Source organism: Bufo gargarizans, chromosome 11 (assembly GCF_014858855.1).
Source record: "Bufo gargarizans isolate SCDJY-AF-19 chromosome 11, ASM1485885v1, whole genome shotgun sequence".
In the NCBI taxonomy this organism is placed as follows: Eukaryota; Metazoa; Chordata; class Amphibia; order Anura; family Bufonidae; genus Bufo; species Bufo gargarizans.
Genome location: NC_058090.1, coordinates 14331556 through 14357020, shown reverse-complemented (window position 1 = coordinate 14357020; position 25465 = coordinate 14331556). Strand labels below are relative to the sequence as shown.

The window sequence follows — 25465 nt, the reverse complement described above, 5'->3', positions numbered from 1 at the left end:
GGGGGCATAAGGCTGAGCAGGGCAAAGACGTCCCTTGGTTTCCAATGAACACACTGTAATTGTGAACTCCTGGAGGTAACAATGATATATTGTGATCAATGGATGATGGGAATGATACCTTAGGCTGTGCATTTCACCCCATCTCACTACAGCACGTTATTCTCATTCCTTATTGTAAATCAGAATTGTGCATTGATTCACGGTTACTTTCCCTATGTTGTAGGCCAGGGATCAGCAACCTTCGGCACTCCAGCTGTGGTGAAACTACAACTCCCAGCATGCACACCTCCTTGGCTGTTCTCGGGACTCCCAGAGAAGTGAATGGAGCATGCTGGGAGTCGTAGTTTGACAACAGCTGGAGTGCCGGAGGTTGCTGATCCCTGTTGTAGGCAGAGCTGCAATCTTAATTCTACTGGTTTCTTCTACCAGGGAAAATGCATTGTGGTAGACTAAGGTATGTCTATAGCACGCGGGGTGGGGGGGGGGGGGAATTAATTGAGGATTTGTGGCACATGCTGCAATTTTCGCTGCAGAATTTTTACGCAGCAAGAGCTTTGGTTCAGATCTCCTCCACTCCCTGCTATTGTGAAACACTGCAGATTGTTTTTTTTTTCCCCTGCATCATCTTCGCACCATTAAAAACCTAGACAAAGCATTTGAGTTGTTAGATTCTCTTGCAAATTCCAAGTAGCCTCAGCAGAATGTTTGCTTTGGATGTGACTGAGCAGGTTGCCCCCGCAAATGAGCGTAGATAGGGGGGACCCACCCCCCTGCTATGATCAACTGTTCTCCTCTGGTAAGGACACCCAGCCGCCCCCCACCAATTGAAGGAGGCCCCTCCATTAAGAGTTACCGTAACGTACAATAACTGAAAACTAGTACAAAAAAAAATATTTTATTTTCAGAGTTAATCAGCATTTTACATTACTCAATGAGGTAAGAACTTCTTTCTTGCAAGATGGCGGCTTTTCTAATGGCTTAGTAGATTATTTTTGCCAGGTTTGCCTGAAGTGAATCGGAAGGGTGTGTAGACTTTCGCAACTTTGTTTAAATGCATTTACAATAAATAATGAAGAAAATTGTCTTTGTTAAATCTCCTACTGGTGTTGTGTACTCAGCTCCTGTGGAGGGATGTGTGTCGCTATGGTTACAGACTACAACCCTGTAGTCTGATCCTGCACCTCCTGTGCCAGGCATCTGCAAGCTCAGGCCACTCTTGTGAAATCACAACTCCCAGCATGCACACCAGGCTGTCTCTCTTCTTAAAGAGCTTCTGTCACCCCACTAAAGTCATTTTTTTTTTGGGCTAGTTAAGTTTGTTATACTGCGATATATGAAAATATAATAGTGTTACTTACTTTCCTTCAGCAGTTTCTGATAAAAACAAACTTTTAAAATATGTAAATTAGGTCTCTACCAGCAAGTAGACGCCCTACTTGCTGGTAGCCGCCGCAAAAAAAAACGCCCCCTCGTCGTGTTGATTGACAGGGCCAGCTGCGATCTCCGCCGGCCGGCCCTGTCAGCATTTCAAAAATAGCGCGCCTGTGTTCCTTCGGCGCTCCCTCAGTGCGCCTGCGCCGATGACGTCACCGAAAGAGAAGACGTCATCAGCGCAGGCGCACTGAGGGAGTGCTGAGGAGGCGAGCCTCCTCATCTCAGAGCGCCTGCGCCGAATGAACACAGGCGCGCGATTTTTGAAATGCTGACAGGGCCGGCGGAGATCGCGGCTGGCCCTATTAACACGACGAGGGGGCGTTTTTTTTTGCGGCCGACTACCAGCAAGTAACACTATTATATTTTCATATATCGCAGTATAACAGATTTAACTAGCCCAAAAAAAAATATAATACTACTTTAGTGGGGTGACAGAAGCCCTTTAAGTAGAACTGAATGGCGCATGATGGGAGTTGGAGTTTCAAAACAGCTGGAGTTTGCTGATCCCTTCCCTGTGCCCACTCTTTATAAATTCATTAGCACCAGGAACCACAGAGACACATAGGTTTGCACAGGAGCTGTTTACGGAAAACGGTATAACTATAATATATATCAAGACTATTTCCAAACTTGCATTATAACCGGGAGTATACATACGTCTTGTGATGCAGAACCAGGTGTGAACATGCCCTCACAGGGGCCGGTGCCCAGTCTCCAGCAGCATGCTCTCTAATAAGACTTTTATGCTGCTCTCAACGTAGGGCTGATACAACCAGCAGGACAGATAGACCATTAACAAGTCCTGCTCTGCGGTGTGCGCTATCTCTCCGACAATGGTCTTCTTGAGGCAAATTTCTTTTTTGTACATTTCTGACATCTTTAAGGAGGTCTCGTCTGCAAAATAACAGGCAGGATCCCGAGTTATTGCCGTTCCGAGTGTACTACAGCAGCTCCAGTGCCCACGCCATTATGACGGTATAGTTGCTGTGGTGTAATATGTACATTGTGGCTCAGGGGGAGGCTAGACAGCGCTTCATGCCCGAACGACTGAGTGTTCAAGCAAGCGCTGGTCCCCTTTTGTGATTAGGCCTAGATATGAGTGTATCGATTCGTCTCATTAGGCTACTTTCACACTTGCGGCAGGACTGATCCGACAGGCTGTTCACCATGTCGGATCCGTCCCCATTGACTATAATGGGGACGGGGGCGGAGCTCCGGCGCAGCACGGTGAAAGCCGCCGGACTAAAAAAGCCTGACATGCAGTAATTTTTGTCCGGCGGCCTTTCGCCGTGCTGCGCCGGAGCTCCGCCCCCATCCCCATTATAGTCAATGGGGACGGAGCGTCGGCACGGCAAAATAGCCGCAGGACGGATCCGACATGGTGAACAGCCAGTCGGATCCGTCCTGCCGCAAGTGTGAAAGTAGCCTTAGCCAGACCTCTTCTTCTGTATAACAGGACCAGACCCGACCCGACCCGGTTCAGGAGGAGATTGACAGAACCGGGCAGAATGTCTGACCCTGTCAATCATGCCATACCTGTGGAGACCCTCCCCCAGTAGAAGTGTGGCTAATGAGATGAAGCAATTGGCTCATCTCTAATTAGCGCATATGGGCCTGCCTTCTGCTGGTGAAAGCTAAAGGGGCACACTGCTTATTTTCTGAACACTCCTGATCCTTCGTTTCTGCGCCCAGTCTCAGCCCCCAATTCCTCCTTACTGCTGCAATGCTACTAACCCCCCTCAATAGGAAATACTTACAAAATAGCATCGTAGGCCACGTATGGAAAAGTATCGGCTTTGGAGTCCCGCCACTGCACTGATAAGCTTCCAGATCCCACACCCCTTTAAATGTAGACGTTAGCTTCTCCATTTTCTGCTGCAGTTGTTGCTGGATAAAAAAATAAAAATAAATCAGTCTGCAAAACTGAATGGGGGAAAAAAAAAAAGGCATTGTGGGAAGCAACCAACCATTTTCTCCAGCACTTCCAGTAACTCCGAGCATAGTCTTTCCAGTTCTTCTTTGTCCTTGCCTGGATTCTCATGAGCAGGCTCTGCGCCATCTGATAACATCTTCTCATATGATCTGGGAAGGAAAAAAAAAAAAAAAAGTAATTCGGTTCGTGAAATGTACTATAAAGCGGAATTTTACTTATTAGTAATCGTCACACATGTCTGATATTAAAGGGGTTCTCTCACTTCAGCAAATAGCATTTATTATGTAGAGAAAGTTAATACAAGACACTTATTGCGATTGTCCATTTTGCCTCCTTTGCTGGCTGGATTAATTTTTCAATCACATTATACACTGTTTGTTTTACGACCACCCTGCAATCGTGGTCGCGCTTGCACACTATGGGAAAAAGCACCAGCCCAGACCCTGGGAGCTCACATAGGCTGGTCCTTTTTCCTATAGTGTGCAAGCACGAGCAACGCTGATGGATTGCAGGGTGGCCTTAACCATGGAAAAGAGCCATGTGTAATGGGATGGAGAAAATGACTCCAGCCAGCAAAGGAAGTAATATGGATAATAACAATACATTAGTAAGGGCCTTGTATTAACTTTCTCTACATGATAAGTGACATTTGCTGAAGTAAGAGGACCCCTTTAAGGTGCTCCCTCCCTAGATCTGGAACATTTCCCTAATATTTGATAAAGGTCAGCTGTTCCATTACCGTACTGCTCTACTGTCCTTGTTTGAATGGAGTGCAGAAATGAATGTGTTCCTGCTTGTTCATAGATTATATATATATTATATATCCTAAATATAGTGGATTGGATATATAATAGGCCAAATTGTGTTATATTCACCATTGTGTATGTATTTTAAAGTAGGCTGAAAGAGGTTCATGGAGAGAACACAGTTCATATAATTTCTTCTCTGTAGATGTACCAGTCTGAGGAGTCATTCTTGTCTCCTTATAGATTTATGACTGATATCATGGATAAGGATATTTTCTAGACGCATCTGGTCCTGATTATCCCTACGGTTTAATGTCCATTGATAAAGCAGAAAATCTGTGATGTATAATGAACATGAAGTTTTAGTATAAGAATCAATAGGACATATGTACTGTAGTGTGTTGAATATTATGAAGACCGTCAATGCATCTATTACCATACTTCTCACTAGGAACGCATACACTCCTAAAGCATGGTGAGAAATATTTTAAGTGTAAAATGTTGTTAGTAAAATGTTATTTTAACTAACAATCAATCAACCAACCGTTGGAGTAACAGAGGAGACACACATGTCTGCGAGAGTACAAGGTCCATTATATTCTTATCGGTACATACATTTGAGAGTATGGGAAAAGGCTAAATGGTACCACAAAGTCTATGCCTTAATTGGTTTACGTGTCAAAGATAATCCCTTAGCTCTGATTTAGGATTCCATATATTATGTGTATAGAATGTAAGAGAAATCAGACCTGGACAGTTAACCTTAATAGTGATGATGCTAGTAGCTTATGCAATAGTGCCACCTAGGTATGAATAGGTAAAATTGCACCAACAGCTGAATTGCATCCTGGGTGATAGTGACATCACAGTCATTATCATATGTACACGCCTAACCGACAATGATTTGATAACTCCAAGTTAGGAAGGTGTGTCTAACTGATAAGTTTGTGATCATAAACCACACACATGAAGGGGAAAGACAACAACAGGGAGTAACAGAAACACAGAGAAACAAAGAAAGAAGGGAGAGACCCCAGAAGAAAAATCCCAATGATCAGACCGGACTTTAGAGATGACTTCCCTTAGACCAGGCATCCTTAAACTGTGGCCCTGGATATTACTGAATAAAAGATCTAATATTGATAGAGAGAATCTCTGATTGGAATATTCATTCCAAAGTCATATCAGGCTTTATAATTTATAAGTTGTGAAGCAATACTACCCGATATTGGTCATAGTTTGAGCAGAGCAAGGGTTCATATCTGTCCTTTCATTATTGTGTATATCTCATAATTGTCATCAGGACGCTTGTATTACATTTTACGTTCGAGAGGTGATTATGGAATGCTGGTAGTAGTGTTAGAGCCATCTAGTGGCGAATTTTGGGTACTGCATATCACTGTGTTATTGCATATTATTGAGTTATTCTATTGATTAAGTTTTGATTGTATTCTGAGTTATTGTATAATTATTTTTTTATAGACGCTTGTACCTTATTTTACGGATGGCACAATATAATTAAATTAACGATTATCTTTTTTTGGTGTGTTTTATATGTCTACCTCTAGGATCAATTCCCCTTGAAACTGTTCCTTTGATCCTATTTTTTATAGAAAGCATTTGCTTTATATCCCCGACATGCTGTATCTGGAAGCCCCATAAAAGTGGATAGAGCGGAGGGTATGAATAAGTGTCTGCCCCTGCATTAAAATATAGGAACACTGGTCCTTGTTCTATTGATTGGCAGGGAACCCAGTGGACGGACCCCTGCCTATCAGACACTACGTGAAAGGAGCAGCGGTAACGCACGAGTGCTGGCACTTCATGGGACTGATGGGGGTAGCTAAGCGCTTATACTGCAATTTCAGGGAGCTGAACAGCACCATATAACCCAATGGTGATCAATGTTTGGTTCAGTAAAGATCTAGGTAATCATGACCATAACACGTAGTCACATCACAGCATGGTCCAAGTCTCCTAAATAGGCGCCACATACTGACTGCCCCCTAGTGGTGGCTAAAGGCATACATGCATTTCTATGGAGCCTGGTTGACTAATAAAAAAAAAAAATATAACGGCTATGAAGACTATCGCAGCAGCAGCTGGACCTCCGCCGGTCAGTGCATCATGACGTTGTAATATGTATTATAAAATTCATTTGAGAATACCCCTTTAAAAATCAAGCTTACAAGGCGCTTATTTTAAGATTGACGATCTTGCTGGCCGCACTGAATGCAGTGTCATTGCAGCTCTCCCATCTCAGCATCAGGTTGTGCCAATCTGCTGCATTGTCCTTTATCTTCCTTGCGCTGCCCGTCAGTGCCGACTTTTTAGGGGTAACAGAGGTTTTACCTGAACATAAAAAAAAATATAAAGCAAAATGAAAAATACAGTAGAGCACAAGGGACACCTCCGAGAACCTCATGGTCGGTGGTATTCATGGCTGTCAGACCCCCAGTGATACATTTATTACCTATCCTGGTCGACAGATGACCATGTAAAGGGTTTCCAGGATTTTTTTTCCCCCCCCAATTCTACTCCCACCCAGTGTCATCTGTAAAGAAATCTATCCTTTCCTGCTCTCCACCGCTCTTTGGTTCCTGGGCTGTCTTCCGATCCACGTCTGTCTACTTTCACAAAGACAGGGTCACATCCGCCGCTCTAGACAATGGCTGACTTCAGCGGTGATGTACGCTATACAAGAGAAGAGATATCACATCCAGCGAGTGCCAGTCTTGTCTTGTATAGCCCCTGCAGACCAAACGTTAGGCAGACCTAAGACCAGAACTCTCCCTTTATACAGACCCTAGACTAGACCCCCCTCTTCTTTATACAGACCCTAGACTAGACCCCCCTCTTCTTTATACAGACCCTAGACTAGACCCCCCTCTTCTTTATACAGACCCTAGACTAGACCCCCCTCTTCTTTATACAGACCCTAGACTAGACCCCCCTCTTCTTTATACAGACCCTAGACTAGACCCCCCTCTTCTTTATACAGACCCTAGACTAGACCCCCCTCTTCTTTATACAGACCCTAGACTAGACCCCCCTCTTCTTTATACAGACCCTAGACTAGGCCCCCTCTTCTTTATACAGACCCTAGACTAGGCCCCCTCTTCTTTATACAGACCCTAGACTAGACCCCCCCCCCCTCTTCTTTATACAGACCCTAGACTAGACCCCCCTCTTTATACAGACCCTAGACTAGGCCCCCCTCTTCTTTATACAGACCCTAGACTAGGCCCCCGCTTCTTTATACAGACCCTAGACTAGGCCCCCTCTTCTTTATACAGACCCTAGACTAGGCCCCCTCTTCTTTATACAGACCCTAGAGTAGGCCCCCTCTTCTTTATACAGACCCTAGACTAGGCCCCCTCTTCTTTATACAGACCCTAGACTAGGCCCCCTCTTCTTTATACAGACCCTAGACTAGACCCCCCTCTTCTTTATACAGACCCTAGACTAGACCCCCCTCTTCTTTATACAGACCCTAGACTAGACCCCCCTCTTCTTTATACAGACCCTAGACTAGGCCCCCTCTTCTTTATACAGACCCTAGACTAGACCCCCCCCTCTTCTTTATACAGACCCTAGATTAGGCCCCCTCTTCTTTATACAGACCCTAGACTAGACCCCCCCCCTCTTCTTTATACAGACCCTAGACTAGACCCCCCCCCTCTTCTTTATACAGACCCTAGACTAGACCCCCCTCTTCTTTATACAGACCCTAGACTAGACCCCCCTCTTCTTTATACAGACCCTAGACTAGGCCCCCTCTTCTTTATACAGACCCTAGACTAGGCCCCCTCTTCTTTATACAGACCCTAGACTAGGCCCCCTCTTCTTTATACAGACCCTAGACTAGGCCCCCTCTTCTTTATACAGACCCTAGACTAGGCCCCCTCTTCTTTATACAGACCCTAGACTAGACCCCCTCCTTTTTAGACTGCAGCCCTTTTCATACAGTCCCCAGACCAGATCCCCTTCCATTCTATGGGCCTTAGAATGCACACACTGATGGAAAATGGCCATGAACAGTTTATCTGTTTTTAATGGCTGTTTTTTTCCATTGTCAATGTACCCTAAGGCCAGGCACTGACTGCCACAGCGCATATCACCCTGGTGGGGACCGGAAGTCCAGTGATGACAGTGAGGGATCCACAGAGGGGTGGGAGGCAGGTGAGTATAGCTCTCTTCACAAGTACCACTGGATGGTTGGGTGGAATTCTTAAAAAAAAAAAAAAAAAACACACAACACCAAACTTTAAAGGTCAGATTGCTGCAATCCCTCCATTTTACAGCGACTCACACACGACTAAGCGTGGCCGCGTACTGCACGGTGTAAGAACGTGGCTTATTACGGAAACATTTTTGGGTCCCCATCAGGGCTCTGACACCTGTACCCCTGATGTTTTACTGATGTAAAATTTGCGTCCATCAGAGAAGAATTCCTCAACGTATACAGCAGACGCCCCTGAGGTATCGCACTGTATAGCGGCATACATCGCCCACTGGAAGTACTGTGCAGGTTTTTTTTATGGTGGCCCACTGCCTAGCAAAGTGCTTTCCTATATAGTAAAAAAAATACCAACACATACCCCCATGGTCAAAGTGAACGACTACAAGTCCCCCCCCAAATCAGTGACATCTAACGTAATGCCACAGAGTGGACACTCGGGGAGGAACTACAATAACCAGCAAGCGCTCACAAACGGACCTCTAAGAAAGAAGCTGAACGACTACAACTCCCAGCAAATCTCGGAATAACTCACTCTCCATCCTGCCGGCATCTCAGGAGTCAGTGACAACCACGTGACCCTCCATAGACGCCAGCGCTTCCTCCTTCCGCTTTAGAGGCGGAAGTGGGCGTGACGTCACGGCGGGCAGGGCTCCTGATTGGCCGTCTGGCTTCGGTGTTTTGGTTCTCTGGGTTAGGGGGCTGTATTTTAGCTGCGTCAGGGGCGGCGGAGCCTTGTGTGAGGGGAGGCGGGTGGTGGCGGAGGAGGAGGTCCGGGCTGAGGAGGCAGAGAGCCGCCACCTGGAGCAGGTGAGAGGGGGCTGCGGGGAGCCAGGGCTGACTTGTGTGTACGTGTATGGTCTGCTGCCTCTTTTATCTGGACCAGGGGGTCGCTGTGGGGTACCACAGGCTTCTCACCTCACCACTAACATTTTGACGTGGCTGATAGTCGCCATTTCTCCGGTGTGATTGTGGCGACCACTTGTCGGCGGTCCATCGTCACGTGATGTGGCGTTATCGTGGACGCTGTCCCTGGGTTGTCACGGTGATGTTTTTTCGCTGTCAAAGTGTCAGACGCAGTAGTATTTGCAATGATGAGGGTTATAGTCCCCTCCGGGTTTACCCTGGGTCTAATGACAGGCTGGGAATTTTGGAAATGACCGAAATGAATCCTGATTGTGCGGCCCATGCTCAAAAGGCGGTTACGCCTATGAGGAGGCGATGGCAGAGGGTCCGGCGGCTGTAACCCCAGGTTATCGTGTGTACGGGGGCACCCAATGAGGTAAATGGGGGGGCGACTTCAGAGACCTCCGTAGGACATGGGGTGGCCATTTGGGACAGTTTCTTGAGGAGGTGGTTCACATACTGACCAACGTTTCAGACGGGACATCAGGAAGACCCCGAGGTGTCGGGGAAAGTGCTGCGCCGTAGAATGCTACAACCGTTTATATAGGACCCCCCTCCGTATTGAATTAGAATCACTGTACATTTGATCCTCCCATTGCCCATTAAACTAATACAAGCCAGACACCCCCCAAACCTCAAATATAGACCCTCTAAAGAAATGTACATATCTCTTTACCCAGATCTCACACCAGACCCCTTAATACAGACTACAAACCCCCCGTATGTAGACCTCCCTGGACAAGATGCCCTAAAGTACAGACCCACAAAATGTACGCTCCATAGCCCCTGCAGACGATACCAGATTTTAGGCAGACTTTAGACCAGACCCCCCTCCATTATACAGACCCCCCTCCTTTATACAGACCCCAGACTAGAGACCCTCCCTCCTTTATACAGACCCCAGACTAGAGACCCCCCCCTCCTTTATACAGACCCCAGACTAGAGACCCCCCCCCCCTCCTTTATACAGACCCCAGACTAGAGACCCCCCCCCCCCCTCCTTTATACAGACCCCAGACTAGAGACCCCCCCCCCCCTCCTTTATACAGACCCCGGACTAGAGACCCCCCCCTCCTTTATACAGACCCCAGACTAGAGACCCCCCCCCCTCCTTTATACAGACCCCAGACTAGAGACCCCCCCTCCTTTATACAGACTCCAGACTAGAGACCCCCCCCCTCCTTTATACAGACCCCAGACTAGGGACCCTTCCCCTCCTTTATACAGACCCCAGACTAGGGACCCTTCCCCTCCTTTATACAGACCCCAGACTAGGGACCCTTCCCCTCCTTTATACAGACCCCAGACTAGAGACCCCCCCTCCTTTATACAGACCCCAGACTAGAGACCCCCCCCCTCCTTTATACAGACCCCAGACTAGAGACCCCCCTCCCCTCCTTTATACAGACCCCAGACTAGAGACCCCCCCCCCCCACACACACACACACACACACACCTCCTGTCCCACATAGAAGGCTTATCAATAAAGTGCAGTCTTTGGGCTTGGACTCCCATATTTTTGAATGGATTAGGCAGTGGCTGAGGGACAGACAACAGAGGGTTGTAGTCAATGGAGAACATTCAGACCAAGGTCTTGTTACCAGTGGGGTACCTCAGGGATCTGTTCTGGGACCCATATTGTTTAATATCTTTATCAGCGAAATTGCAGAAGGCCTCGATGGTAAGGTGTGTCTTTTTGCTGATGACACAAAGATTTGTAACAGGGTTGATGTCCCTGGAGGGATACACCAAATGGAAAAGGATTTAGGAAAACTAAAGGAATGGTCAAAAATCTGGCAACTAAAATGTAATGTTGATAAGTGCAATATAATGCACCTGGGACGTAAAAACCCAAGAGCAGAATATACAATCAGTGATACAGTCCTAACCTCAGTGTCTGAGGAAAGGGATTTAGGGGTCATTATTTCAGAAGACTTAAAGGTAGGCAGACCATGTCATAGAGCACCAGGAAATGCTAGCAGAATGCTTGGGTGTATAGGGAGAGGCATTACCAGTAGACAGAGGGAGGTGCTCATGCCGCTCTACAGAGCACTAGTGAGACCTCATTTGGAGTATTGTGCGCAGTACTGGAGACCATATCTCCAGAAGGATATTGATACTTTGGAGAGAGTTCAGAGAAGAGCTACTAAACTGGTACATGGATCGCAGGATAAAACTTACCAGAAAAGATTAAAGGACCTTAACATGTATAGCTTGGAAGAAAGACGAGACAGAGGGGATATGATAGAAACTGCTAAATACATAAAGGGAATCAACAAGGTAAAAGAGGAGAGAATATTTAAAAGAAGAAAAACTGCTACAAGAGGACATGGTTTTAAATTAGAGGGGCAAAGGTTTAAAAGTAATATCAGGAAGTATTACTTTACTGAGAGAGTAGTGGATGCATGGAATAGCCTTCCTGCAGAAGTGGCAGCTGCAAATACAGTGGAGGAGTTTAAGCATGCATGGGATAGGCATAAGGCATCCTTCATATAAGATAGGGCCAGGGGCTATCCATAGTATTCAGTATATTGGGCAGACTAGATGGGCCAAATGGTTCTTATCTGCCGACACATTCTATGTTTCCTTTATACAGACCCCAGACTAGACCCCCCCTTCTTATTAGACTGCAGCCCTTTTTATAGTCTCCAGACCAGATCCCCTCTGTTCTTCAGACCTTGGAATGCACCCCCTTTATACAGTCCCCATTCTAGACCTTTTATTTTTTTATACAGACTAGACCCCTCAATTATACAGACCCCAGACCAGAGATACGTGCCAAACAATAGCATTCAGTGATCAAGGCAGGTTCCGCCTTGGTACAGTAATGGTCTCATCAGAGTTCGCAGGAGGAATGGAGAGCGCCTACCGCCATCCTGCATAGTGCGGAGACATACAGGACCAACACCAGGTGTCATGGAATGGGGCTCCATTAGTTCCCGTGGCCGTTCCCATCTGGTATTCACGGAGGGAAAATTGACCAGCTTTCGGTACTTCTAGGACTTTGTAGAACCAGTTCTTTTGCCTTTTTTGACTCGGGAGACGTGGTGCTCTAACAAGAGAACGCCGCCACACACTGCCCGGACCACACAACCTGCTCTTCAGGGTCTTGGCAGCTCCCCTGGACCGCTCGATCACCAGATCTCTCCCCCGTGGATAATGTCTGGGACTGGATGGGGCGAGGGATCTCCAACAACCACCTTTGTCTGAACTACAACTCCAAGGTGTAAGAGCTTGTAATGACCACAGGAGGATCTCCAGCGTCTGTACGACCGCTACCTAGTATTAATGTGACCTCAACGTATGCCCTGCTAATAACCCAAAATATAGGGGCACCACCTTGGTTGTGTGATCATTGATCCAGCACCTCTAGCAGCTTATACTTCGGCAATCTCGGCTCAATCGCATTACGTTTTCCGTGTTTTTTTTTTTTTTTTTTTTTTTTTCATTTTCCACCAGTTCATATACATGAACACGCACTTTCTATAATCGGTTAATGCACCCGCCATAGCTTTTCCAGTGCTCTGCCCTTGAGCGTATTTACAGCCATTGAGGTTTTCATTAATGTAATGGACTCTGTAAGTGACAGATTTATGGATGATGGCGTCAGCAGTCCGTAATATACTGGAGTCGGCATCGTGACGGATTGTAGGTGCCCGGTGGGTCACAGCCGTCTGGATATCGGGAAGGGTGACTCTGAATCCGCAGAGCTCTGCTGCGCTGGAATAGTGGCTGGGGGGGTGAATACTATTGCACGGGGGTGTCTGGAAGTGTTATAGCCATGAGCTGTGTACGTTTCTAGGATGTTTTATGGCGCGTTCTGTGCCCATTATATGAGTCAGTGCTGCAGCGATGCATATGTGATAATTGTATATGAGTCTGGAAATGACTCCGTGTTACGTGCGCCCCTGTTCAGAGGGCTCTGCCAACTTTGTACCTACCTCATTTTTTTTTTATATTATTTTTTTTCTGACCTATATGTATACATTGTGGGATGGACGTTTAAGAAGCCAGTCTTAATAACGCCTGTATGTGGCGGTGGGTCCGCCGAAGGTATGTAGAGGTGCCAGCCTGCTTGCTGTCTTACATTTAGACCATTTTTTTAGGCCTGCCGGCCCGTCCCCTTCACCGCCCACGCCACGCCCACATCTTTAGATCAGGTGTGAGCTGGGAATAGTCGCAGATTGCGGCGCAAATAGCCTTTGCGCTGCAATCTGCGACAGAGATACGCCTAATATAGGCATATTTCCGGATAATAAATGACCCCCCTTTGTTTTATAACTCTACTATGATTTCTCGTACAGATCTAGAGAGAGCAGAAAAGTTGTTTTTTTTTGCCAAGACCTTTGCTCTTCACCCATGCTTCTGCTTTACACTGCAGCTCTGCTTCTTTAAATTGTTCAGGGACAAGGAAAACATAAGCAAAAGGCTGTCTAGTGAGAGAATAGGTTGTATGAATGACAGCTGATACAGACCGCGCCGGGCTGACGGATCCAGTGTCCATTCATCCTATGTATTTCGGGGTCCGCTGCGGGAGAATAGGCGACTTGTTGTTGCAGGCAGCTGTGTGACAGGTCCTGTCCATTGTCCCCGGGGAGGGTTGTAATTGGAGGGCAATTATTTGGTGTAATGAATAGTTTTCTTTACAATCCATGACCTGGGGGCTCCCCTCCCCCGGCCGGTGATTAGATTTTAGTCCAGTCGTCCATTGTGGGTTCAGTATTTGGTCATTGCTTTAGGTTCCACTTTGATCTTGCCTGTTCCTAGATTTACAAGAAAGGCCTAAAAGGCTACTTGTCCCAGACTTTCGGATGCGATTTTGTGCTGTTGTTCAGGTCAAATGTTGATGCCGACAGAAAATCTGATCTGCTATATTGGATTTTTTTTTTTTCCTGCTATTACCCGGTTTTCATCTCTTAGGGTTACACGTATGTGACACTGCGGACCCCCAGTCATACACATCTGTAGTAACATGGAAACTGGCGGTGTAAAGATGCCGCTGATTAAGGCCTCCTGCACACGACCGTATAGTTTTTTCAGTGTTTTGCGGTCCGTTTTTCAGATCCGTTGTTCCGTTTTTCCATAAGGCATATACAGTAATTATATAGATAAAATTGGGCTGGGCATAACATTTTCAATAGATGTTTCCGCAAGGAACGGAAACAGAAGACATGCAGATGCATTTTCGTATGTGTTTCGTTTTTTTGTGGACCCATTGACTTGAATGGAGCCACGGAACGTGATTTGCGGGCAATAATAGGACATGTTCTATCTTTAAACGGAACGGAAAAATGGAAACTGAGTACATTCAGTTTTTTTGGCGGAACCATTGAAATGAATGGTTCCGTATACGGAATGCAAAAAACGGCCAGTAAACGGGGGAGGAAAAACGGTCGTGTGCAGGAGGCCTAACTGGCAAACAGGGTAATATGATCGTTTGTGCGCTCACCAAAATCATTGTGTCCTCTAAAAGCCTCTGCTAAAGAATGGTTCTGTTTGGGACGAGCGATGGCGTTTGGCTGCGTTCACATCTCCGTAGAGATGCATGGAGAGGAGTATTTGTCAGGCCGAAACCCGTCAATTCTGCCAGAAAGAGGCAGGATCCCATTATAGTCAATAGAGATCCAGCGGTGATCTGTTGAATTCCAGCAATGCCGGATCAGGTGGTCGGAAACCTTCACCACGTATGTGAACGCAGCCTTAGTGATCACTCCTGCCCATTCACTGCAGGTAAAGGCAGCTTTCTGCTCCACTGACGAGCGGGCAATTGATTCCGGGTCATATAAAAGGGCCTTAAAGGGGTGTTCCGGTTTTAGAATGTTACCCCCTATTTACAGCTCGGGTATCTCCGGTGCTCCCATAGCGCATTTCCGTGCATTTCAGGGGGCTCCACGGGGTACAGGGCTCCCATTTTTGTGATCAATGGGGGTCCCAGCAGTAGGACTCCCACCGATCTGATAGTTTATCCCCCTGTGGATAGGGGATAACTTTCTATAACCAGAATACCCCTTTAAGAGGAAATTTATCAAACCCCTACACCTGTTTTCTGCTGTTTTAACCTGGTTTTGTGACTTTTTTTTTTTTTTAGATGCTTGTGCAAATTTATAATTTATTTTTTATTTTTTTCACAACTGCCTTTTTTATTTTTTTTTACTTCACCCTCACCAGGTTTCCGAAAAGGGAGGGGGGGGGGGGGCAAGAACACCCCGTTCTTGATAAATCGGAGACTAAATGTTTAGTGCAGTTTCTGATTTGATAAAGGCAAAAATAAAAAAATCCCCAATAGGAAAATAAAAAATGCTTTGGGGATTTTATACCCTGTGACATTCTGAAAATGGAGAGGTGCGAGGGCGAAGATATTAAAAAGAGGATCTGAAAGTGCAAAATAAAATCCCCTGTGTTTAAAGGTGTGCCCCCATCTGGACCTTTTATGCTATGCTTGGCTAGTTTTGGAAATTCCATAGAAGTGACTGAAGAGAGAGCTGACCATGAGCGTCCAGCTCTCCATTCAGTGGGGGCTTCCCCCCCCGCCCCTTCCTTCCCCTCTGACCGCCTATCTACTAACTTGTTGTTTCGCCGAGATCCCGCGCCTGTGCACTCAGTCCGTCGGCCGGCGCATGCGCACTGCGATGCCCATTCCTCGTACGGCATCACAGTAATTAATGCGCATGCGCCGGCTTTGCGCGAAGAAAAGGCTGAGCTAGCAGGGCACCTACGAGGGTAACGCCGCCCCTGGGCACTTGTGAGCCCTCATTTGCATATGCTGCAAAGATGTTTTTTGACAGTTTTTTTATAAGTCCAGGATTGATCATAAAGGTAATGTTTTTATTAACTGTAAGCATGCTAGACAGCTATGGGAAGGGTTACAAACGTGAAATGCTGATGACAGACTCCCTTTACCCTGGGTTCACACCTGAGCGTTTCTCAAACTCGCGTTTTTGTCGCGCGTTCTTATGCGCGTTTTTTGTAATAGTAAACGCGCGTTTGACGCGCGTTTGTGTCATTGACTGCAGTGTCCTATGGCCACAAACGCGCGTCAAAACGCCCCAAAGAAGCTCAAGTACTTGTTTGAGCGTCGGGCGTTTTACAGCGCGTTCGTACGCGCTGTAAAACGCCCAGGTGTGAACCATTCCCATAGGGAAGCATTGGATTTCATGTCTTGAGCGTTTTACAGCGCGTTTGAACGCGCTGTAAAACGCTCAGGTGTGAACCCAGGGTTAAGGTAGCAGATTCTTAACCTGTCCTTTTTCTTTTGGTTTCCAGGTTCCTCCTTACAGTGACGATGGATTGATTTACCTGTACGCGTCCACACATGAGACAGAAAGCCATGGACGCCCTTCCGGGAACTGTAACTTTTAAGGAGTTCTGCCCCTTGTACTCCATCCTCAAAGCCATCCCGGCTAAAATACAAAAAGGTTTCCGATCCCTCATCGTCTATCTCACGGCTATCGACGTCAATGGCGACTACATTGCGATCGGCAGCAGCATCGGGATGTTGTATCTGTACTGCCGGCACACCAATCAGATGAAGAAGTATAACTTAGAAGTAGGTAGCGCACGTCTGGAGAGAATGTTAAACCTGAACCGCGGCGGCGGTCCGGTCTATGATTGCTGCTTATGTTTGTCAAGAAACGTAGCGGATCTCTAGTAGGAAAAGCTTAAAGGGGTTGTGTCACTTCAGCAGGTGGCATTTGTCATGTTGAGAAAGTTAATACAAGGCACTTACTAATGTATTGTGATTGTCTATATTGCCTCCTTTGCTGATTTGATTAATTTTTCCTTTACATTAGACACTGCTCGTTTCCATGGTTACAACCACCCTGCAATCCAGCAGCCGTGGTTGTGCTTACACACTATAAGAATAGGTGCTGAAATGCTGCAGTCACTTCTGCTGACTCTGGGCACAGGGGAGGGAAAGGGAGCTTCCCGCTTGCTTATCTCCCTCTCCAGCCCCACGAATAGCCCCTTGAAACAAGGGGTGCTGTCTCTCTGTACCCTTTAGTTTGCCTCTGCCATCCACCACGTACCCTTTCCCCCGGGGTTGCCAGTCTATCTCGGTTTGCCTCAGGTGGCAAATGCCAAGGTTCAAGAGGGACTATGTCGTGGGGGGGGTCCACCCACTTCCCAAGCTCCTGTGCACTAGCGTCAGATGGATGATGGTAGTTAGAATTTGGGAATGGGTAACTGAGGACATATTGGCACCGTGATGAATGCTCCCGCACAGTAATGCATTTTAGTACTCGTTATAAAACCTCTACTTGGAAACGTGCCGTATGATATCTTGGCTCTCTGAGACCTCGTTAGCTCCCTTCATTATTAAAACGAAGCACTTAGATCTTACCATTAGCCACGTTCAGTGGAGCTTTCATCCATACAAGATTAGGAGCCTCCACTTACCAATAGAACAGTCTCTGCAGATAATGAGTTATTTTCAGCCACCATCATCTATAACTGCAAACATTCAGCGAGAATGAATCCTGTGGGGCCCTGGAATAGCCTGCGTGTCCATTGCTACACCCCAATATAATGCATGATGCATGCGTTTTATTAGTCTGCACAGTGTCCCCAGGAGCTGCTGTTCCTTCTATAACTAGGGACAGGACGTTGCAACCTTTGGTCACCCAGGCACTAAGCATGCATACAAAAATATAAGGCTTCATTCACCCAACCATATTTTTGCTCTGCATCTGATCCACATTTCGCCCAAAAAAGCGGACCGCACATTGTGTAGTCTCCGCATCCGTATGTCGTTCCTCAGCCCCGCCAGAGATATAGAACATGTCCTATTCTCGTCCATTTGCAGACAAGGATGGGCATTGTTACAATGAGTCTGCAAAAAAAAAAAAAAAAGCAACATGGACGTCATCCGTTTTTTGCGGACAGCAAAATAGTCGTGTAAATGCACCCTAAAAATGCAATTTCCTCCCCTTTTGTATATGCCCGGCACTCCTCTAATCAGGTAGAAATGCTAACTCCTGGATTTCCATTCCTTTTAGCTATTCGTCATGGTCGTCTGCCTTTGTCCACCCTGTAGTATATCTTTACTGTACGGTTTTGCTCTCTCTTACTCTAGGGGAAGACAGAGTCTATATCCGTCACCAAGCTCCTGAGTTGCTTTGATGACCTGGTGGCAGTGGGCACCGTTTCTGGCAGGGTAGCCATTTTCCAACTTGTGTCTCCTCTTCCCGGACGCAACAAACAGGTCTGTACGCGCAGCTATGGCCGGGATTACAAGTGCGGAGCTGATGGTTATCTGACTTGCCTCACAATCTCCCCACGTCGGATCGTCCTAATGACTGCAATTTTACATGTAACTCATGTGAATCACGTGTTTTGCCCCATCTGTCAGACCCATGTAAATTTAAGCATAATGATATGAATATACCCATGGGCAATGGGAGGAATACACATGCCTGTCATACAGGGGTGAGTACACAAAATGTCTTTATTTCCTTCTTGTCGCAGTTACGGAGGTTCGATGTGCTCGGCACTCACAAGAGCAGTATCACCACCCTGGCCTGGAGCCCCAATGGGATGAAATTATTTTCTGGTGACGAAAGAGGAAAAATTATCCAGTCTAATTTGGATTTTGATAAGGTGAGGGTCAGTCATCCAAAGGACCCCCCCCCTCCTCAATCTGGACATGCTTCCGGATTATTCCTGTACATTTGTCTTCAATTAGGGTACGTGTAACTCCTGCCTCATCCTGGAGGAATTGTCCCCTATAGTCCAGCTGGATTACAGTCACAAGATCCTGCTGGTATCGACCACTCAGAGATGTCTGCTCTTCTACACAGAAGAAAAGTCTGTCCAGCAAGTTGGAAATCGGCCTAGAAAATCGTAAGCCATTTTTACATTACATGCTGACTTGATAGTACGTGAAGTGCTCGCTAACCTTTCAACAAAAATTACGCAGATCAATAGGGCAGGCGATTAGAAGTAAAGAAAGACACTGTCTTCCGAGAAGCTACGTTCCAGTGATGGTCCGGTCAACGCTTCTGGGCCCCTCTGCACTGTAAATGTGATGTCCTGTCCTCCTCACATGCACTGCGGCAGCCAGTCACTTGCCTTGGCTGTTAAAGGGGTTCTCTCATCTGAGACAATGGGGACATATCGCTAGCAAATGCACCCATTGTCTTATAGGTGCGGGTGCCACTGGGACCTGCACCTATATTGGGAACGGAGCTCCGTAAGTTGTGGCTGGAGGACGAGCCTATTTTCGGCAGCTCCATAGAAAATGAATGGAGGGTGGCTGCGCATGCAGGGTCCGTTTTTGATATAGGTGCAGGTCCCAGCGGGGTATTTATCAAACTGGTGTAAAGTAAAACGTCATTGTTGCCCATAGCAACCAATCAGATTCCACCTTTTATTTTCCAAAGGAGCTGTGAAAAATGAAAGGTGGAATCTGAATATTTACTATGGGCAACTAAGCCAGTTCTACGTTGGACGTCTAGCCTGGAAACAGGATGATATACGGCCTCTAGCTCTTTTCCCATCTCCAGTAACATCCTCTTGATCTTTCAGCAATGGGAAGTATGGAGCATGCTTCATCCCCAGCCTCTGCAAGCAAAGTGACCTTACATTGTTCGCCTCTCGGCCTGGACTGCGCCTCTGGAAGGCGGACGCCTATGGATCTGTTCAGTCAACCTTCATTTTAAAGGATGTTTTGGCTCGTGGATTGGAGTCTTTTGAGCTGTATCCCCGACTGGAAACAATGAACCAAGGAAAATATACGTTGTCCGAGAAGCACCTGGGCCTGGTCACCTGCTTTCTGCACGACGGATGGGTTCTGAGCTGGGACGAGTACAGCATCTATGTCATAGACACCATCAATCAGGTCAGAATTTGGACTGGTAGAGGCTTACAGGGGTATTCCTATTTCATAAGTGGTGGCATATCGCTAGGACATGCCATTACTTTATCATCACTGACTGACCTCTGGGCCCCCCAACAATGCTGCGCCTGTAGGGGTCACAGCGGTGAGCGGGACCGCGCTTCATTTCTCTGCACAGCCGGTTGGTCCAGGGCAAGGGAAATACAGTGACGTGGCCTAACCGTTAAATTAGCGCTGCAGCTCATTCTCTGGGTTGGCAGAGATTTTACACCAACCCCCCCCTCACTGGTTATAATATGATGGCCTATCCCAGTGGTGGCGAACCTATGGCACGGGTGCCAGAGGTGGCACTCAGAGCCCTCTTTGTGGGCACCTGCACCCTGGAAAAAGTCTATGGTGTACCAATATACCTTAGACGTTTTTCTGCCATTCATCAGCGCAGGGCGCACTATGAACAGCGCAGGCAGCACACTGAATGTAGGCAGGCTATTGTAGATAAATGATAAAGTACATGGAAGATATAGCATATTGGACTGTAGTATTCAGGGTAAGTTGCTGTGTTGGCACTCTGCAATAAATAAGTGGGTTTTTGGCTGCAGTTTGAGCACTCGGTCTTTAAAAGGTTCTCCATCACTGGCCTATCCTAACGATATGACCATCACGTTATTGGCTGGAATATCTTCTTAAAGGGGAATTCCCACCTTGGCCTTTCATTGTCAGTGCTTACTGTGGTTATTCATATCTTGGTCAAGATGGGGCAACCCCTTTTAACATGTATAACCTGAATATACAAGGGATTTAGTGAGCGTTGTAATATTTTATTCATATCCAAATATATTACCCACCATATAAGCAATTTTTTGTCCTCCTATGGAAAGTTGCTTTAATTACGGATAATATCCTAGCCCTTCAATAGACTTCAATAGACTGGATCTCTTTCTTGGGAACCTCCCTCTGTAAACCAGAGCAAGTGCATGAGCACCCAGTGTATTCCTCTTATATGCCCACAGAAAGCCTAATAAAGTTGTCTCTTCATGTGTTTTTTCCAGGCTGTGGTTGGAGGTCTTGAAAGTGCCGGGGATATCGTATCCGTCTCCTGTATCAACAATGAAATATTTTTCCTGAAAGGTGATCGGGAAATCATTAGAATCTCGGACATGCCTGAAGGAGCTATATCTGGTGAGCTCACTACGTCCTCCTGCACATTATTATTAAGGGAGGTGCAGATTTCTAATGAGACTGTTTCAAGAACTCTGCTTGCTGTTAGGGATTGGAAACCTCAAATGTTTTCCTTCTGTGGCTAGAAAATCCTTTTATGCAGTTGACAGTTCCTGCCACTGAGGATTTGCCTGATGCACAGAAGAGCGAAGTTGCATCCAGCGATGGTTTAACACCCCCCAATCCTTAAGACTGGCACCGAGAGGGCATCTCATAGATGCCAAATAGGCTCCATTATTGTGAGAAGAAATAGAAGTGTCAGTGGTAGTCTGATGGCCTTGGCATAATAAATAAAAAAAATAATAATTAAACCGATTAGCTATCGCTACCCGTCCCATAGAGTTTGAATGGAGGGACAGCGCGCATGCTCTTCCTCCGCTCCATTCAGACAGTGGGATCTCCATTATCAGTTGTTGGGATCCAGCCCCCACAGATCAGTCACTTAAAGATAGGTTAAACTTTTTATTATGGCAATACCCATTTAAAGGGGTTGTCCCACAACAAACACTTCTGTAAGTGTTGGATCGGCAGAGGTCCAACCACAGGGGCCCCAGCCGATCATAAGAATGGGGGGCCCCATGTCACCCTGTTTGAATGGAGCAGCTGTTAAGCACATTGCTGCTCCTTTTAGTTCTATGGCACTTCCGGAGATCGCAGACCACTGTACTCTGCCTTCTGTGGACAGTCCCATAGAGATGAATGAATCTGTAATGCCCATAAGTGACCATCACTCCATTCACATGGGGAGGGGGGGCGCCTTTTACTTGTGATTGGTCCGTATTCTAGCAGTGCATCCTCCACACATCAGGCACTTATTCGCTGTCCTGTGAATAGGGAATAAATCTGTCATAGTAAAATCCCTTTAAGCTGTGCCTATCAATTTGCTATTAAAGGGGGGTTTTCTATTCGCAGGATACTGGATAACTATTAGGATGGGTGGGGTTTCTGCCACTAGGAATCCTACCAAACACGAGATCTGGGGTCCTCATACTCCTCGGAGCCCCCCAAAATGAAGAGTGGCAATTTATGAACACACACTATGGCTCCATTCATCTCCCACAGCGCTTGGCTATTTCTGGGACTCCCATAGAGATGACTGGAGCTGCAGTTTGCTTTCCCAACCTGCTGCTCCATGCGTTTTCGGGAGGCGCTCCGAGGTCACTGGGGGGGTCTTACGAATCTATTGTTTTTCTCATAACCTTTTAATCGCGTAATTTGTGATTTGCATCTCTTTGTAACAGCCGTGCTACATAGCCCTTTTCGGATTCCAGCGAAACATACCTCACTGGAAAAAAAGGCCCAGAATGGCTCCATATCAAATATTGAAGAAAAGCAGGCCCCCCCTGGTCAGTCCCTGAGAACTGAGCGGATCCAGCTGTGTCCCCTGGAGCTGGAGGAAGGCGATGAAGAGCAAGCACTGGAGCCCAGAGTCAGAAGTGGTTCCCTCCCAGTGGTGCTTCCAGCACAGGGACGCATCTCTACAGACAGCGGGTACAGCGTGAACGATGCTGATCAGAACTCGTCTGACAGCGGAGTCCGGGAGCGGCGCTCCTCCTCGCAGAGGTTCAGCATCATCAGCAATGAGGACTTCGACCAGGAACTGGTGGTGAAGGCCATAAAGGTGAAGAAGAAGAAAAAGAAGCGTCAAGGTAATCACACGTCTGTTCTGCTCAGTCAGATAAATGTGGTTTCAGTGGGAATGAGTTAAGTATTTATCAGGCAGCTGTGGCTTCTCTTATCTCCAGGTTAAAAGCCAGCAGTCCCCTGCACATAAGATAAGACTGCTGTTATCAACCTATGGATAGTGACACAAGGGATATCTATTGCCATTTTGTGTATGATCAAGGCTGGGAGTGTTTATTGCTGCCATTAATACAATACCGTTTACTAAACTCAACATTCATAACCCAAAGGCCACAATGTTAGAAAAAATGCATACTGCAGGCTACCCTTTCCTGTACATGATAAAGGGCATCCATCAGCAGATTTGTCCCTATGACACTGGCCGACCTGTTACATGTGCACTTGGCAGCTGAAGGCATCTGTGTTGGTCCCATGTTCATATGTGCCCGCATTACTGAGAAAAAATTATGTTTTAATGTATTAAATGAGCCTCTAAGAGCAACGGGGGCGTTGCCGTTACACCTAGAGGCTCTACTCTCTCTGCAACTGCCGCACCCCTGCTTTTTGACATGGCCAGGTGTAATTACATTTACACTGCCTGGCCCTAGCAATCGAAGTAGAGGGGGTTTGGCAGAGCAGAGTAACGGAAACGCTCCTAGAGACTAATTTGCATACGTTAAAACATAATTTTTCTCAGCAATGCGGACACATATGAACATGGGACCAACACGGATTCCTTCAGCTGCCAAGTGCACATGTAACAGGTCATCCAGTGTCTTTAATCCCTACCAACCCGACATTGCCTAGAATAACTTTCTCAAAATAACCTCTATCGGGTGACTGGGGACGACCTATGGATACATTCGGCTTATGTCCTCTGTTCATCAGCCAGGTGTGTAGAGAAAGCATGATGTGATTAGTGCCGTATCCTCACACCAGTACCAGGGAGTGGCATTGGAAGGGATGCCAGGCCGGCCTCTTAATACATTTGGCGCATCTTCCAGCAGTCCATGCACTAGAAATTCAAAGTCTGATGCTGTCCCTTCTGATATCCTACCCACTTTTTCTCTACCTTTGAAAAGTGAAAATTCACAAATTGCGGTGAGCATCATAATTTAAAAGAAAAATAGAACAGGAGGCAGCGCCTTCATGTGTGTTACGGTTTTATATTAAATCACAGTATAGGCACAGTTGCACTTACCATTATAGAGTTGTGGGGAGTCGCAACTACTTTGCTTTGCATTGCTGGTATTTACCCGTCCAGCGTGTGGGATGCCTGTACTGCTGCCACGGTTCTTGCCCGTTCCACAGGAACTGTCGTCGGAATGGTGAAATCCGTGCGAACCTTTTTATAGGTGCTGTGTACAGGAGACTTGATACCAAGTAGGTATTGGTAAAAAAAAAAAAAAAAAAAGGATTTGTTTTATTCCAAGTCGACGCATTTCAAGGGCGTACATCCCTCTTCACCAGGACAATAATACAATAGAAATGGTTACAATATTGCTCTTTTTTTAACACAATGTTTTGGCGCGCAAACAACCCGGTGATTGTGGGCCGGAACATGTTGGAGTGACAGCCGGTGCAGTACCGCCTGCTGTGTGTGGATGACGGGGGAATGAGAAGCGCTACTATATTTTGTTACAGGCTCATTTGGCTTATTATGTTAGTGTTTTGCTCCACACAACGTGTTACATTTATATCGCAGATAGTCGGGCGCCCCGGGCAGCAGTTCCTCTGTGTATGGCCGCCACTGTCCGCTGATACTTCCAGATATGTGTAATCTGGATAAATGAGCATGTCCTCATAACTGTTCCCAATTGGCTTATGGTGTTAGGGGGAGGCCATACCGCTGAGGAAACACGGACGGAGTCCCCTAATCACAACAGCGAGATGGAGGTAGAACCAGGGGGTTGTGTATGGGGACTGTCACTTTACATCATTCTTTACACAGTGACATCATTCTTTACACAGTGACATCATTCTTTACACAGTGACATCATTCTTTACACAGTGACATCATTCTTTACACAGTGACATCATTCTTTACACAGTGACATCATTCTTTACACAGTGACATCATTCTTTACACAGTGACATCATTCTTTACACAGTGACATCATTCTTTACACAGTGACATCATTCTTTACACAGTGACATCGCGAGTGGTTCGTTCCTCATAGATTTGCTCTTTGACCTAAACTCATTTAAAATCAAACAATTGAATGTACCCAATATTTCTAAATAAGACCTCAAATTCATAGTTAAAGAACGGTCCCATTGATGAGGTTGGTAGGATCGATGTAAAGTATCTCAGGATGGCAGGAGGTTACTATTAAAAATCATGTAAAAATATGCTTCTTATGTATAATAGTGCATGGAAATAAAAGAATGATAAGTGTTTTTTTGGGAAAAAAATAATATGTATGGTACCCCTATTACTGGTGTGTGTACAGGCTATGAGGGAAAGGGACTAAATACTTGCATGGCTACACATTTCCCGATGGTGTGTATTGCAGTCGTCATCGTCACAT

General features: G+C 46.4%; 2 protein-coding genes across 3 annotated transcripts in view; one reads left to right on the top strand and one right to left on the bottom strand.

The window, feature by feature from the left end:
* Window positions 1–1776: 1776 nt before the first annotated feature.
* LOC122921994 (cyclin-dependent kinase 2-interacting protein-like) lies at window positions 1777–8969 on the bottom strand. Of its 2 annotated transcripts, none has more exons than XM_044272373.1 (5): window positions 8889–8969; window positions 6303–6465; window positions 3402–3516; window positions 3192–3321; window positions 1777–2328 (listed from the first exon to the last, which is right to left on the bottom strand). In XM_044272373.1, exons 1-5 carry the CDS (start codon window positions 8893–8895, stop codon window positions 2126–2128), a joined length of 618 nt encoding a protein of 205 aa, XP_044128308.1. In that variant the 5' UTR covers window positions 8896–8969; the 3' UTR covers window positions 1777–2125. The 2 variants fall into 2 exon arrangements, with proteins under 2 accessions (XP_044128308.1, XP_044128309.1); XM_044272374.1 differs by having other exon boundaries at window positions 8834–8949.
* A 64-nt stretch (window positions 8970–9033) lies between these two features.
* The window catches only part of LOC122921829 (tectonin beta-propeller repeat-containing protein 2-like), a 50772-nt gene continuing 34340 nt past the window's right edge, over window positions 9034–25465 (top strand). Inside the window, exons 1-8 of the mRNA XM_044272087.1 lie at window positions 9034–9163; window positions 16523–16805; window positions 18333–18461; window positions 18725–18856; window positions 18942–19099; window positions 19784–20096; window positions 21143–21272; window positions 22553–22960. Coding sequence (XP_044128022.1) covers window positions 16572–16805; window positions 18333–18461; window positions 18725–18856; window positions 18942–19099; window positions 19784–20096; window positions 21143–21272; window positions 22553–22960 — 1504 coding nt within the window. The 5' untranslated portion in view covers window positions 9034–9163; window positions 16523–16571. The remainder of the gene's footprint in view (window positions 9164–16522; window positions 16806–18332; window positions 18462–18724; window positions 18857–18941; window positions 19100–19783; window positions 20097–21142; window positions 21273–22552; window positions 22961–25465) is intronic.

Coding starts and splice junctions, on each gene's coding strand:
- LOC122921994 (XM_044272373.1), bottom strand. Junction 3,517..6,302: donor AATCTTAAAATAAGCGCCTT/GTAAGCTTGATT, acceptor TTTCCTTCCCAG/ATCATATGAGAAGATGTTAT. Junction 2,329..3,191: donor GTGGCCTACGATGCTATTTT/GTAAGTATTTCC, acceptor GTTATTTTGCAG/ACGAGACCTCCTTAAAGATG.